Consider the following 15193-nt stretch of genomic DNA (forward strand, 5'->3'; position numbering starts at 1 on the left):
CACCACTTCTGGAGGCAGGTTGTTCCACTGGTTAATTGTTCTAACTGTCAGGAAGTTTCTCCTTAGTTCTAGGTTGCTTCTCTCCTTGATTAGTTTCCATCCATTACTTCTTGTCCTGCTTTCAGGTGCTTTGGAGAATAGCTTGACTCCCTCTTCTTTGTGGCAGCCCCTGATTCCAGCAACCATTCCCTATTTTCCTAATTTACTTTTTCACTTTTCCTAATTCACTCTAAAGCTTTCCCTGCACAGAGCCTTAAGTAACACAAGCTGCCTGCAATTAGTGCAGGTTCGCATCCCACCAGGCTCAAGGTTGACTCAGCTTTCCATCCTTTCAAGGTAGGTAAAATGAGGACCCAGATTGTTGGGGGCAATAAGCTGACTTTGTAATAATGCTGCTTGGGGGGGGGGGTGAAAGCCCTAATAAACAGGCATATACACAGAATGAAGGCTATTGCTAAGCACATTGATTTGTGCTTTAAATTGTAAGCCACCCTGAGTCTTCGGAGAAGGGCAGGATATAAATGGGATTTTAAAAAAAAAAGACCAAATGGGAGATCCGCTCCAGGTTTTCCAGCCAGCCCGCCCAGTTCCTGAGTCAAATGTGTCCTTAGAGCTAAGCCGCTGCTCTGGCTGCTGCCTTCCCCACCTGCCTTTCAAGTTGGGATATACTACAGCTGCTCTTCAACTTTAGAAGAAAAGACGCCCAGACCCCAGCCTGTAAAAAAGCACAGACTGCAGCTTCTTCTCCAATTGGTCCCGCTTTCCCTGCGCAGACTAAATGGGAGATCCGCTCCAGGTTTTCCAGCCAGCCCTGTCCCTAAATTTTCAGCACCCAGCGTATAAGACGCCCCCTGACTTTTGAGAAGATTTTCATGGGTTAAAAAGTAGTCTTATACGCCGGAAACTACGGTAGTTCCTCCATGGATTCCTGCCCTTGAAAGTGTCTGGTATTGTTTCTCATTCTATTCTCCTTCCCTGTACATAGAGATGTTTCCTGAGGCCATTTCTGAGACATACTCTAGTCACAATGTCTTAATACAATCAAATGAAGAAGCATTTTCAATTTTATTTTGCTGCTACTATTATGACCATCAGAGTTGATTCTAAATTAGTCCCTGCAGTTTTCTTGACAAGTTTTCAGAAGTGGTTTGCCATAGCCTGTTTTCTAGGGCTGAGAGAGTGTAACTGGCCCAAAAGCACCCCGTTGGCTTCCTGCTTAAGGATGGACTCACAGTCTCCTGGTTTCTGGTCTGCTGCCTTAATCACTATACCAAACTGGCTCTCATGTTGATTATATTACCTTTCCAATAATACCCTCTTCCATAACAAAGAAACTGGTTGCCATCAGGGTAGCACATGTACTAAATTCTTTTCCAAAGATAAATAAATAACTTGAAGTAAAAATAAAACCAGGCAGTTTTACAGTCCATCATTCCCCTCACTTCACCTTGCTAAAGTTTCACTCTTGCATGCAACATTTACCAAGGCGTAACTGTTAAGACTGCACTTAATTTAGCTCTATTAGATATTTTTTGGCTTACTTTTGCACATTGGGGTCTGGGAGGTTCTCCCGATGTATGACCATATGAGCATGGTAAGTTGCCTTCAAAGCAAAGCGCCTGTTGCAGATGCTACAACCATAACCTTTCTCTTTGTGAACTTCCATGATGTGTTTCAAGTACTCTTTACCTCGGCCAAATGTTAACTGAAAAATGAAACAGCAGTGAACGCACAACCCTGAAGGAGATATGTATCATTACCGGCTATGGATATTAATTACTATGACAAAAAAACCACTTTCATGTCTAACTTGTTTAGTTTGTTTTTTATGTTGTTGCAAAAATTCTCCCACAAAAATACATATTAAAAATGTATCAGAATATATCAAGAGTGGAATACATTCATAAGTAGTCCTCACTTAATAAGCATTCATTTGGTGACCATTCAAAGTTATGATGGCCCCGGACAAACGGTATTCACGACCAGTCCTCAAAGTCATAGGTCTGTTGCAGTGACAATACGATCATGTGATATTTTGTCTAACAAGCACTTTGCTTAGCAACAGAAATTCTGTTCCCAATTAGGGACATTAAATGAACAACTATATTTAAGAGTGAATTGCTGTTGATTTGTGAATGCATTTTTAGTAACACAGCAGACATTTAGTTAAAACTATTCACAATCTACTTATGTTTGAGAAACAATTTAGCGTTCTATTGGAGAACTTATGATCTAAGCTAAGGGTGTTTACTGGCCAAATCTGTTGAGCTGTCACCAGATATAAAGATTCCAATAATGTTTTAATTCAATAATGACAACGCATGCCTAAAGATTTCCTGTTTACGGTACATCTTTTTATTTTAATAGTGGCAAAATGTATCCTTTTTGCATGCAAAGTCCTATCATTACTGAAAAGCAAAAGCTTGCATATGCAAGAAATTTATCTGTTCAATAAAATATAGAGACCTCTCGGGATCAGGAAATATGTTGGAGTATTTTTTCACTATCTTCAACATTTTCATGGCACTTTCAACCAATCCTACACCAAAGTATTGAAAGGAGTAAAACTACCTGGCACCTTTTGCAGCTATACTTGTGGGGCTCAGAATCCACACTTCCATCCGAGTTGTCATCATTTTCTTCTGAAGAGATTCCAATTTTTCCAATAAATTCTTCTCTCTGGTGGTCATCCATTATTGCTATGTCCTGTATAGAGGATGGTTCAAATGAAATATCTTATTATTCAACCCAAAAGGAAGCTGATGCTACTGTAATTACACTCTGTAATGTTTTCATAAAACCTTTGGGGGAAAAAACAGCCTACATATATTTTGTTTTGTTGCCTCATATATTTTTCTCCTGTGGTTAAGCTTCTCTCTGATGTTAAATGTACAGTTATCCTAGAGGAAGCAGATTATCTAGACCTGGATGACCTGTCTCAGGACCTGGATGGGATAATCCTTAGATTCCTTGTTGACTTTTGTACTGACTGACCATTCAATATTTTTGGACCATCTGCAAGGGTTGGGAGTTGAAACTATTTTCTTGAGTGGGAGTTTCCAATCTGTGTTGGTGGAAGAGTAAACGTTGGCCCAGCAGTTCCTTACTTGTGGGATGCTACAGGATCAGTCTTATCTCCCCCGCTTTTCAATATAAATTGGATAGATCAATAGATAAATAAATAAAGATCTGTATCAAGCTGCTGGGACGTGCCAGGTAATCTTTTGGAGTGCGGTATCATCAATATGTTGATGATACTTAGCTGTACATCCTCACCCTGGGCCATGGGGGAGATCATGTTCTCTCTTTCTTGGTGCTTGGAGGCTGTCAGGGTCTGGATGGGAGAGAACAGACTGAAGTTGAACCCTGGCAAGTTAGAATTGCTGCTGATACGTCAGCATCCTAGTCTCCAGCTGGACTAAGAACGTGCACTATTTGGTTTGAGAGGGTTCAAAATGCAGTAGTCCACGTGCTTTCATATTAGGAGCATAGAACACCAATTTTGCAGACTCTACATTGGTTGCCCACTGAAGGTGCTGATTTTGACCTATAAAGCCCTTCCTGGTTTGGCGTCTTCAGGATGGCCTTCTCCAGCCCACTTCAGCCCAACCAATTAGATCTAGCAGGGAGAAACTACTGCAAGTCTGACACTTTCAGTAGGATTGGAGGCTAAAGCAAAGAGACAGCTTTCCTGTTGCAGCTCTCCTTTGGAGATCAGATTGCCATCCTGTTGGTTGTTTTTAATAAGCTTCTAAAAACAACTTTTGGGAGGCACCTACTCCCAATTTGCAATTTCATCTGCTGTTAAACAGTTCAGGCAATGGTCCTTCAAGCATTCTCACTTTCAGTGTTTTCTCAGTTCTTCTGAGTAACGTCTTCCTACTCCTGCTGAGCTTCAGCCTGGCATAAAACTATTACACACAACTAAATATTGTACCTTAAAATGAACATGAATATGATCTCTCAGAACATCGACTCTGAAAAATTTACGGCCACAAATCTCACATGTATATTTCTTATCTCCATGGGTCAAAAGGTGCTTATTCATATTACTCCTGCATGAAAAAATCTGGAGGTAAAAAAATATGGATAAAAATTATTCACATCTTCCCAAATTATTTCAATGATTTCATTTATAAATTGTTACCCAAAATTCAGCAGAACTGATTTCAAAAAATCTGTCCCCTTATTTATCTTATATACAATACAATACAAATACCAATAAATAAGAACATACATTAGTGGGGTATATCAAAACAACCTTATGATGTGACATTGGTACTATAAAAACTACACCTACTAGCAATCAGGCCACTATACTTCAGGACTGCCTGTAGTTTCTGGATAGTCTTTATAGGTGAGATAATGGAAGTTTGACTCCTTGGGTGTTCTGCTGTGAGGTACCATAAAGCTTGGTCCTTTATCTGCAATTATTTAATATTACATGCAGGAACTGACAACCAGGAGCAAAGAATGAACAGATGCTACTTTGCTGTTCATCACTATCCTGGGCTAAGTGGAGGGGTAGCTAATCCTTGATGCTCAGAAACTGTTGGGATCTGATGGAGAAACAGACCTAAGATTAATTCTGGTCCTTACCTATAAAGCCCTACATGGCTTAGGCCTGGGATATTTGCAGGACCGTCTGCTGCTGGGAACGATTTCCCATCGCCCTGTGCGCTCGCACAGAGAGGGCCTCCTCTGGTGACCCCCAGGGGGAGGGCCTTCTCTGTTGGGGCACCTACTTTGTGGAATCCCGGGAGCTCCGGATGGCCCCAAACCTTCGGTCCTTTCGTCGTGACTTTAAGACATATCTTTTCCAACAGGCCGACCTGGACTGATGATAATGGAGTTTTAATTATGATTTAAAATGTTTTTATTGGTTGTAGTGGGACTTTGACATAATTGAATTCTTTTTTAATATTTGTATTTATTGTATTTTATTGTTGTTAGCCGCCCTGAGTCCTTCGGGAGATAGGGCGGCATACAAGTCTCATTATAAATAAATAAATAAATGATTCTAGAAGATGGGAGTGGCTTTGGAAACAATGCTGAAGATGATCTAAATCTATACCTTAAATTTGGAAGAGGTAGAACTCCCTTGGATGGAGATAGTTTGCAATCAGGGAGTTCTTGGATTCATTAGCTCAGACTAAATTACTAGGTCAGGGGTAGGCAACCTCGGCTCTTTTATGACTCATGGACTTCAACTCCCAGAATTCCTGAGCCAGCTTGGCTGGCTCAGGAATTCTGGGAGTTGAAGTCCATGAGTCATAAAAGAGCCGAGGTTGCCTACCCCTGTACTAGGTGGAGTCTAAGGCCAACAGGTTTTTGCATAACTATATCTGGTGTACCAGTTATGACCAATCCCGGATCTAAAGGTTTTGCTCATGGAAAGTTGTCACCTCATGCTTGGTTTTCTGCAACTTGCTTTATTAGTTAAAAGTTATTTCAGCAGGTGGCAGCCCAGGAAGTAGAGTGAACTGAGGTTTGCCTATGTGACACCTCAACTATAGGAACAGCATGGCTGCCGATTAACTTCTGTGTGTACAATTCAATATTTTAGTTTCAACCTTTAAATGCCTACACGGCTCAGAGCCTGGGTGATTCACAAGCTACTTCTCTGAACAGAATCTGCCTGTCCAATAAGAGGAAGCAGAGAAAACACTGGAAAGGTCTTCTTGGTAATAGCACCGCTTCTTTGGAATAATTTTTAAGCTTCTGAAGAACTCTGAAAGCCCTTCTCTTCAGGAGGGCATTTGGAAAAGGGACAAGAATGTTGATCTCTTCCCCAAAGTCTGTCCTATCATTTTGGCTATGACTCGCAAAGGCAAAAAAATGTGAGGGAGCCTACTCAGTATGAAATTGGCAATCAGACATTCCATACATTCCAGAATAGCTTTTCCCAATTGCCCTTGAAATGTTTTATACTTCACCTCTAACAGGCACGCAAACATTTTGGCTATGGATGATGGGAGATATTCTCCAAAACACCCGGACAACAACAAATTGTGGAAGCTGACCAAGGTAATCCAATTTGGTCTAGTTTTTTTAAAAATACCAGACTAGAAACTCTCGAGGCTGTGAGTTCTAGTTCCACCTTAGGCATGGAAACTGGCTTGGTGACTTTGGGTCAGCCACTCTCTCTCTCAGCCCAATTCACCTCACAGGGCTGTTGATGTGGGGAAAATAGGAGGAAAGTGTACACATTCATCACTTTGAGTTATTTATAAAAATAAGAAAGGTGGGATAACTAAGTTGCCCGAAATATGCACTAAATCCATGGCTTCACTGGTTATGCTGTTTAGCAGGATTTATCCAGTTGTCAAGTGGCTTTTAATGATCGTAAACACTGAATCAGTGCAACAAAGCTGTTGCACTCCCTTGCATGAACGCAGCTCTTAAATCTACCCAACACACACACACACACACACACACACACACACACCCTCTAATTATGGCCAATGGGAAATCTTACCTTTCCACACACTGGACATCTGGAAGGCTCTTTCTTGTAGCGAACTATACTCTCTGCATTGTGCTCAAATTCTTCTCTTTTTACACGTCGCACTCCTTAAGGTAACAATTCCCACCAAGAGAAGAATACAGAACCATGGTTTCTACTTTCCTCTTTAACAGTCTATGTATTACTAATATGATCCAAACAATAAAAGGCATAATAACAAAATAACACACTTTACATAAATGATTTAGTTTTAGCTGTTTGTCTGTGCACAGATCGGACTGAGAGATGACTGCTCAAATGTCATGGTTTAATTTTTGTCTGTCACACATCATTATTTATTGCAGTGCACTAGTTCCTGTAGTAGGTCCTAGCTCAACAGAAGCTATTATCTTCCTGATTTGAACACAACTTCCGGCAGCTTTGTCCAAAGAAGCCAACGGTAGGAGACGCTACAAATTGCAGTTCTTCATTTGCTGGAGGAGAACCAATTGCCCACCCTGATTTGGATTGTCATTACTCTATATATTGGAACAATGGATTACTTACACAATTACTCATGTACAGAAAAACACCCTAGGCTAAAGCAAGGATTACCCAGTTATTACAGAAGCTAAAATAGTAATACACACTTAAAATCATTCTGAAAATCTATTAACAGATTTTCTGTTTTTCTCTTTTGGTTATAACTTTCAGAATAAGTAGACGATAGCAATCTAAGCTTTTACCCAGGAGAACAAACTGTACAGAACATGTTGTAAACAAGGTTTATGTTTGCATCAAATCCTTTTAAAGTGCAACTTTAATTGGTTTATTTCAAACACTGATTCCAGCAGAAAAGTAGCTCCCTTCTGAATTAGTTTCACAGTCATTTACTGTACTATTTTACAGCAATACAAAGCATGATGTAGGGACTTTTCCAGGCTCTTGCAATGACTCAAGCATGGGAGAACAGGATGTGATTCCCCAAGACCCACCCAGAATGGTTACAGAAATATTTTTTGTGTAGCAAAAGCAAAGCGGTGCCTTGTAATAAGCATTTTGCTTCTTTCTGTTAGCATTCAACAAATTACTGTACTCTGGCTTTAATGACGAGAAAAGAAAAAAAGTTGTTTCCAGACATCAAAGATGTCTTTTAGTTGCCCAAAGACTAATAATTCTAAATTATGAAGTTATCATAGCACAAGCTTTTGTGAAGCTGATTAACTGGATTACAATCTAGTCCATAAAATCCTTGTTTTACTAAGATGGCTAGCTCTCTGGGAAGAGTTTCCAAATAGGTGAATCCTTGTGCTAAATCAAAAGACACTTTGACTATTGTGTCTTTCCGCCCTTAAGGATTATATATGTCTGCAGGGATGAAAACATGTGTGATTTCATCATGCAAATGTTGCAACACACATGGTAACATCAGCTATCCTGATACAAGTATGTAATCATGACATCTGTGTGAGAATATGCACATTTTATATCAGCATCACTAGGTTTATTATAGATGCTGCTAGAAGAAGTAATGGGAACACATTATAGGTTACAAACAAAAGTAAGTTTGGGTGCTTCCAGCGTAACAAAAATAAGAAGCAATTTCCAAAAAAACTTTCAATCACAGGTAATAAATTATAACATCAAGAGAGATTTTATGAACAATCTTTAAGCTCAAACGACAAATCAGAGAGTTAGATAACAACTTTAGAAAATAGCTATTCTTGAATGGTTCACAGCTTTCTTGTAATCTATTACAGTAGATCATTGACAAATTGACAACTAAAGGTTTGAGTAATTGACAATTGACAACTGCCAGTTCTTTGAGTGCTGAAAGTCCCAATCCCAGACTCAAGCACAAGGTCCAAGAATTACAATTCTGATTAGAATAGAATAGAGCTGGAAGGGACCTTGGAGGTCTTCTAGTCCAGCCCCCTGCTCAAGCAGGAGGACCTATACCATCTCAGACAGGTGACTGTCTAGCCTCTTTTTAAAAATCTCCAGTGATGGAACGCCCACGGTTTCTGGAGACATTAATCACAAATGTACTTACCTTCCAGATGCCGCCTCTGATGATCCAACATCACATCCTTTCGGTAGAATAGTTTATTGCAAATCTCACAGGCAAATTTTTTGTCCCCATGTTTCTTTTTATGTTTTGAAAGATTACTGTTTGTCGAAAAGAATCTGAAACACATCTCACACTGAAATGTCTTATCATCTGAAAGAAAAGGAGATGAACTATACTAAATGTAATTGATATGATCTCAAAAATCGTACAGGTAATCCTCAGCTCATGACAATTGAGCCCTAAATTTCTGTTGCTAAGTGAGACATTTGTTAGGTGAGATTTGCCCCCATTTTACGATCTTGGATTTGCCACAGTTTTTAAGTGCATCACTACAGTTGTTAAGTTAGTAACACGGTTGTTAAATGAAACTGGCTTCCCCATTGACTTTGCTTGTCAGGAGGTCGCAAAAGGGGATCACATGACCCCAGGACACAGCAACCGTCGTAAATATGAGTCAGTTGCCAAGTATCTGAATTTCGATCATACGACCATAGGGTTTCTGCAACGGTCATAAACATGAAACATGGCCATAAGTCAATTTTCAGTGTAACTGAATGGTCACTAAACAAGCTATTGTAAGTTGAGGTCTACCCGTGCACATTTACAAGAGAAATTTCTAAAACAGAAGAAGCAGCTTTCTCTGTCTTATGCTATAAAACAACCTGATTCAAAGTGATTAATCGTGTTGTAAAATTTTAAAATTAAAGAAAACAACAGCAGCACAACATGTAATTCAGCCAGTGGAAAAAAGAGACAGAACAAGGGCATAACCAATAAAACATCATCTGAAATCTCACTTGGATGAAATTATCTGTAGATGATTCACATTTTTATCTGGCTATGGAAATTAAGAATACAGGTGTGTCTTGGTTAATAAGCACTTGTTCAGCAACCACTCAAATTTATGCAGCATTGAATAAGTGTGATGGTTATGACTGGGCCTCAAAGTTTGGCCGTCCCTGTTACAACCCCAGTCACATGATCGCAATCTGGGTGCTTGGCAACCAGCTTGCACCTACAACAGCTCTAGAGATTTGCAACCTTCCCTTCTGGCTTCCCCCCAGCAAAGTCAATGGGGAAGCCAGAAGGGAAAGTTGCAACTTGCTTTCGTAAGGAGGTGCTTACTTAATGATCCATGATCCTCACTCATTAACAGTTAACAGAGACTGCAAGGATCACCATCGCTAAGCAACGCAATCACATGACACTGCACTTTATGACTGCATGGCTTAGCGACAAAAATTCCAATCCTAATTGCCATCGTAATTCAAGGACTACCTGTGCCTACTTCTCAATTTTATTTATCTTTTCTTACCAGAGAATTAAAAAGTCGATATCATTTCATATAAATCAAGAGTTACCTGATTGTTATCATACCTGTCCTGCAGTTGTGGAATTCTAATGCGCTTTCTATCCGAAAAGCTTTTTCACATGTAGCACATCTGTATCTATATTCACTGTTAACCTAGAGGAGGCACAAGAAATAAGTCATAATTTATTCTTTTAATTTGTTTCCCAAATAGAACTTTTCCTAAAAATAATCTCAGGGAAAATCAGACACCTTTAAATCAAAGGGAAGTCTTGCACAAGAGTTTTTAAGGCTCTTTATGTGAAGATTTATACGAAGGCAAAATCACTATGCATATATTTCTATGGTCCCTGGGAAGACCATAGGAGAGAGAGAGAATGAAAAGCATAGAGGAAGGGCCATCTACATAAGCCTCCCACATGCAATAATGAGAGTGCCTATGTATGTTGCTTCTCTACTGCTAGGATTTAAGAATAGAGAGGGAAAAAAGAAGCAAAAAGAGGTCCTCCATGAGATGACTCATGCTCTGCTCATCTCCCGATTGGACAATTGCAATGTGCTCTACATAAAGTTACCTTTGAAAAGTATCTGGGAGCTTCAGTAGGGCAGAGTGTGGCCACACAAGCCATATTGGGTGCCCAAAAAAGAGCACAAATAGCACCCTTGCTCTGCAAATTGCACTGGGTGCTGGTTTGTTTACAGGCCAATTCAAAGTGTTGGTCATTACTTATAAAGCCCTACATGACATGGGCCAGGTTAGCTAAGAACCGGCTTTGCCCCATCCCATCACCATGACCTTCTCATGCAGGCAAGGAAGGCAAGCTACAGACCTCCTCAGTCAGAGAATTTTGACTGGTGGGGTCAAGGATGAAGCCCTTTTCTGCTGCTGTCCCTGAATTGTGGAATATCTTACTCTCAGAAGTAAGGAAAGTCCCTAATCTTCTGGCCTTCTGCAAAGGGGTCAAAATTTGGCTGTGTAGCCCTGCATTGGGGGGGGACACGTGAGCCCACATAACCATAGGGCTGGGCTGGCCTCGTGAGAACACCCCCCCCTGCCGCAGCCGCCTGTATTAACAATTGCTAATTCACCATTTTAGAATTCTTTACCTTTTGAAATTTTTATCTTGTTGTTTTATAATTTAAATTTTTAATCCTAAATTATTCTGATTTTAATGTTTAATTTTATCGTACGCTGTCCAGAGCCCTTCTCCAAGGGAGAGGGATGATTAAAACTAAGAAAAACAAACAAACAAATTTATTTTAAGGTAAAGGTAAAGGTTCCCCCGCACATGCATGCTAGTCGTTTCCAACTCTAGGGGCCGGTGCTCATCTCCGTTTCAAAGCCGAAGAGCCAGCGCTTCTCCGAGGACGTCTCCATGGTCATGTGGCCAGCATGACTAGACACCAAAGGTGCACGGAACGCTGTTACTTTCCCACCATAATGGTCCCTATTTTTCTACTTGCATTTTTTACGTGCTTTCGAACTGCTAGGTTGGCAGAAGCTGGGATAAGTAACAGGCGCTCACTCTGCTACGCGGCACTCGGGATTCGACCCGCCAAACTGCCGACCTTCTGATTGACAAGCTCAGCGTCCTAACCCACTGAGCCACTGCGTCCCTTAAAATTTAAATTTTAAACCTTTAAATTTATTTTACTTCCCTCTCATTAAGAGCAACACGAAACATTCTTGTAAAATGTTTGAAAAAAGGAAAAAGAAAATTTTAAAAAATCATTTTGAAAGAACTGTGTTGTTTCTGCTTCATCAGCATGGAAAAGGGTTATTTTGTTTCAACTTATCTTCCTCCTTGACTTTATATGAAGTTGACCACTGTCTATGCATAATCCATTTCTGTTCCATAAACAAAAAGTACCATACCAACCTCATTCCTACTGTGTTTATATGAAACATGTTGCTTCAAACTCTCTTTTCGACTAAAAAGCTTAGCACATTCCTCACATTTGAATAGTTTGTCACCTAAAGGACCAATTAAAAACACTCATTATTTTTAGGAAGCTGGAAAATTTAGGAAATGTTAATAATACTAAAAACAAAAATTGTTAAACGGTTAGGCTAAGTAAAGTAAATCAACTTGGTCTCACATGGCTTCCAAAATTTAGCAGTCTACATTTACCCTAATGCACCTGAGATACCTCTAATTATGAACAGATTGTGCTTTTGTAAACTGTTCTAAAAATCAGGCTATCATTGGTATATTTCCTAATTACTTAAAAGAGCAGATATTGAGGATTGCTGAAATTAGGAAAACCTTTGCCCAATTTCTCTGAAACAAACAAGTGCTCCTCCTGGTAGCTGACAAATTATTTTATCCTCCCTTTATCCTAAGCCATGGATGCATGCAGTTGATCTATTTAATTATTGCTTCAGCTTCCAAATGTTCTCTGCTTTTGTATGCTGGATTGAAGATTTCTCTTCCACCAATTATTAGCTTTGCAAAAGAAGAATCCAGCTAAATTGAAATTTACCATGAGAGCGGATGTGTCGGCTGAGATTGCTACTATTTTGGAACATTTTAGTGCAGATACTACACTGATACACCCTCTTGTGTTCCCCAAGCTGCTTGATCAGCTTGCGTCGAATCCCGTGCCGGCTGGAAAGGATTAAACTTCTCTTAAGGGATACAGAGTTCTGATGGTGAGGAAACCTAACAGATTAGAAAGAAGGCAGTAATGAGCAAAAAAATAAATAAAAATCAGCATATATTGGCACTTGTTACTGGCTAGAACTTCTGAGACTTTCATTCCCGATACATCTGCAGGACGCCATACCGAGGAAAGCTATTAGGTCTCACTGTGGATACTCCTTTATCACTAGTAACGTAAGTTGGCATTTATATACCTACTGTAAATAAGCAGACTGCCAATTTACAGGTAGTCCTTATCTTACAACAGTTCATTTAGTGACCGTTTGAAGTTACGACAATGGAAAAAAGTGACTTATGGCCTTTTTTCACACTTAACAACTGTTTTAGCATCCCCACGGTCACGTGATCAAAAATCAGACGCTTAGAGGAGTTAAGACAAGAAAATATAAGTTACTCTTGGTTTCAATATACCCAACTGACAGCTAGGTGGAAGTCAGACCAAAAGGTTGGCATCACAATTACAGATCAAAATTTAGTAAAGCAAATTAGAGATTTAAATTGTGCACATATAAAGAGTATATATAATGCTTTAATTGAATTGGATTTGGAAACGGAACTGGTTAAAGACTGTATGATAAAGTGGGCACAAAATATTCAGGAACCAATTTCGTTGGACACCTGGGAGATAATTTGGGTCAGAAATGTTAAATTTACTCAGGCTCAAAATTTAAGAGAAAATTTTTATAAAATGTTTTATAGATGGCATCTGGATCCCAAGAAGTTGTCCAACATGTATCCTAATTTACAGTCTAAATGTTGGAGATGTGGTAGTTTAGAAGCTACCTATTTTCACATGTGGTGGACTTGTAGAAATATAAAAGCTTTTTGGATTAAAATTTGGTGGAACATTCAAAAGATTTTTAAGAGAAAGATAAAGTTTTCTCCGCAATTGTTTTTATTGGGTATTGTTGTAGATTGTGATGTTAAAGAAACTAACTTGATGTTGAACATGATAACAGCAGCACGGTTACTGGTGGGACAATATTGGAAGAAGGATAGTTTGCCCACTATAGAAGAATGGGTGTTTAAAGTTTTGAATCTTGCAGAAATGTCTAAGATTTCTGCTTATTTGAAAGATCATTCACAGGAAAGATATATTTCAGTTTGGAGGAGATGGATAAATTATATTCAGAACAAATATGGGACTAAAAAGTTCCATTTAGCTTATGAGTAGATTTTAGTGGGATATTGTTATTGGTACTTTGTTTGTAGTTATGTTAAAGGGGAGTTAAAGCACATTATGAATTTGGTTAATTGTATATTATGCATAATTTTTATTTAGAATATGATTATTGTAACTATAATCCTGTATTTAGCTCTGGGAAGTGGGGGGGGAAGTGGGTGGGTTTGGGGTGGGAGGGATTTGGGGATATATTGTAAAATTTTGTTTTTGTAAAACTCTTTAATAAAAAAAATAATCAGACGTTTGGCAACTGACTCAGATTTATGAAAGTTGCAGGGCCCCGGACTCCTGTGATCATCTTTTGCGATCAAGGGGGATTCGCTTAACAAACATGTTACCAACTTAAGAACCGGAGTGATTCACACAACTGGCAAGAAAAGTTACAAAATGGGGCAAAACTCACTGAACAAATGTCTTACTTAGCAACGGAAATTTTGGGCTCAATTGTGGTCATAAAGGCAAGGACTTCTAGTATTCGTTGTCAGTATAAGTATGCCAATTTATTCCTTGTTATTATAGGTAACAAGATATTTATTTATATCCATGTTCCACTATATTTAATATGGTAAGGTATCTTTTTTCCAATAAGCTTTTTCCCTATTTCCTCCACCTCATGATAATCATAAGTGATTGATATCTAGCAGATTTATACGAAAGCAGGACTTAAAACCATTTTTTTTCCTTTGCAGGGAAAGCTTACTTTGTTAATGAACTCATGTTGTTTGCAGTACTGGGTAGCTTTGCTAACATCAGCTCCATAATTTGATCTTCTGCTGCTGGAGGAATTTCTGTGTCATCAGGTGGGACCTCAGTGATAATTTCAGCCACGTGGTCCACTGAGTTCATTGCTACCAAGAAAAAAAATATCAAGGAATTATGAAAAAATAAGCATACTATTTTTTTAAAAAAAAAACCTGATTGAATTTGTTCATTTACACCTAAGTTAAATCAAAGCTGATTCACATATACATTTACTCAGAAAATAAGTATAAACATGATTATAATCTTAATGCTAGTTTGTCTATTGTACATAGTGGAATTTAACTAGTTTAAATTCATGTTGTAACTGATACACAGATCACACCATTATTCAAATAGAAATGTAGGGACTGCTCTTAATGATGTCTAATCTGGCTGCAAATTATAATAGCCCTTTAATTACTGACATTTCATTACTATAACATGAATAATAAATATGCAACAATAAGGTATAGCACAAAGCCATATTTTAGGATATTTATTTTTGTTAGTTAAGTTATCGATTCTATAATTTTATATTACACGGTAAAAAAGGTGAACAAATTGCCAAACATTCTGTGAGAAAATTAAAATAATGAAAATTAATAATAGCTGAATCAGAACTTTAACTACCAGTCATGCTATACTGAATTCCTGGGAGCTGGAATTCAATATATTGGGAATGCCACAAGTTTTGGAAACAATTTAGGTTTTGAGATATGTAACTTAACGTTATCCCTTGATTCCACTTAAAATGAATTTCAGAATCTCTGAAATAGCTTTG

General features: G+C 38.7%; 1 protein-coding gene across 2 annotated transcripts in view; it reads right to left on the reverse strand.

The window, feature by feature from the left end:
• The window catches only part of PRDM15 (PR/SET domain 15), a 51758-nt gene that overhangs the window by 18398 nt on the left and 18167 nt on the right, over positions 1–15193 (reverse strand). For both annotated transcript variants that reach the window (XM_081327323.1, XM_081327322.1), the window contains exons 8-16: positions 14372–14519; positions 12310–12488; positions 11706–11800; positions 9894–9981; positions 8499–8666; positions 6479–6573; positions 3938–4069; positions 2572–2706; positions 1542–1705 (exon numbers count right to left, since the gene is read on the reverse strand). In XM_081327323.1, coding sequence (XP_081183449.1) covers positions 1542–1705; positions 2572–2706; positions 3938–4069; positions 6479–6573; positions 8499–8666; positions 9894–9981; positions 11706–11800; positions 12310–12488; positions 14372–14519 — 1204 coding nt within the window. The remainder of the gene's footprint in view (positions 1–1541; positions 1706–2571; positions 2707–3937; positions 4070–6478; positions 6574–8498; positions 8667–9893; positions 9982–11705; positions 11801–12309; positions 12489–14371; positions 14520–15193) is intronic.

This window comes from Vipera berus (genome assembly GCF_964194415.1).
Source record: "Vipera berus genome assembly, chromosome: 4".
In the NCBI taxonomy this organism is placed as follows: Eukaryota; Metazoa; Chordata; class Lepidosauria; order Squamata; family Viperidae; genus Vipera; species Vipera berus.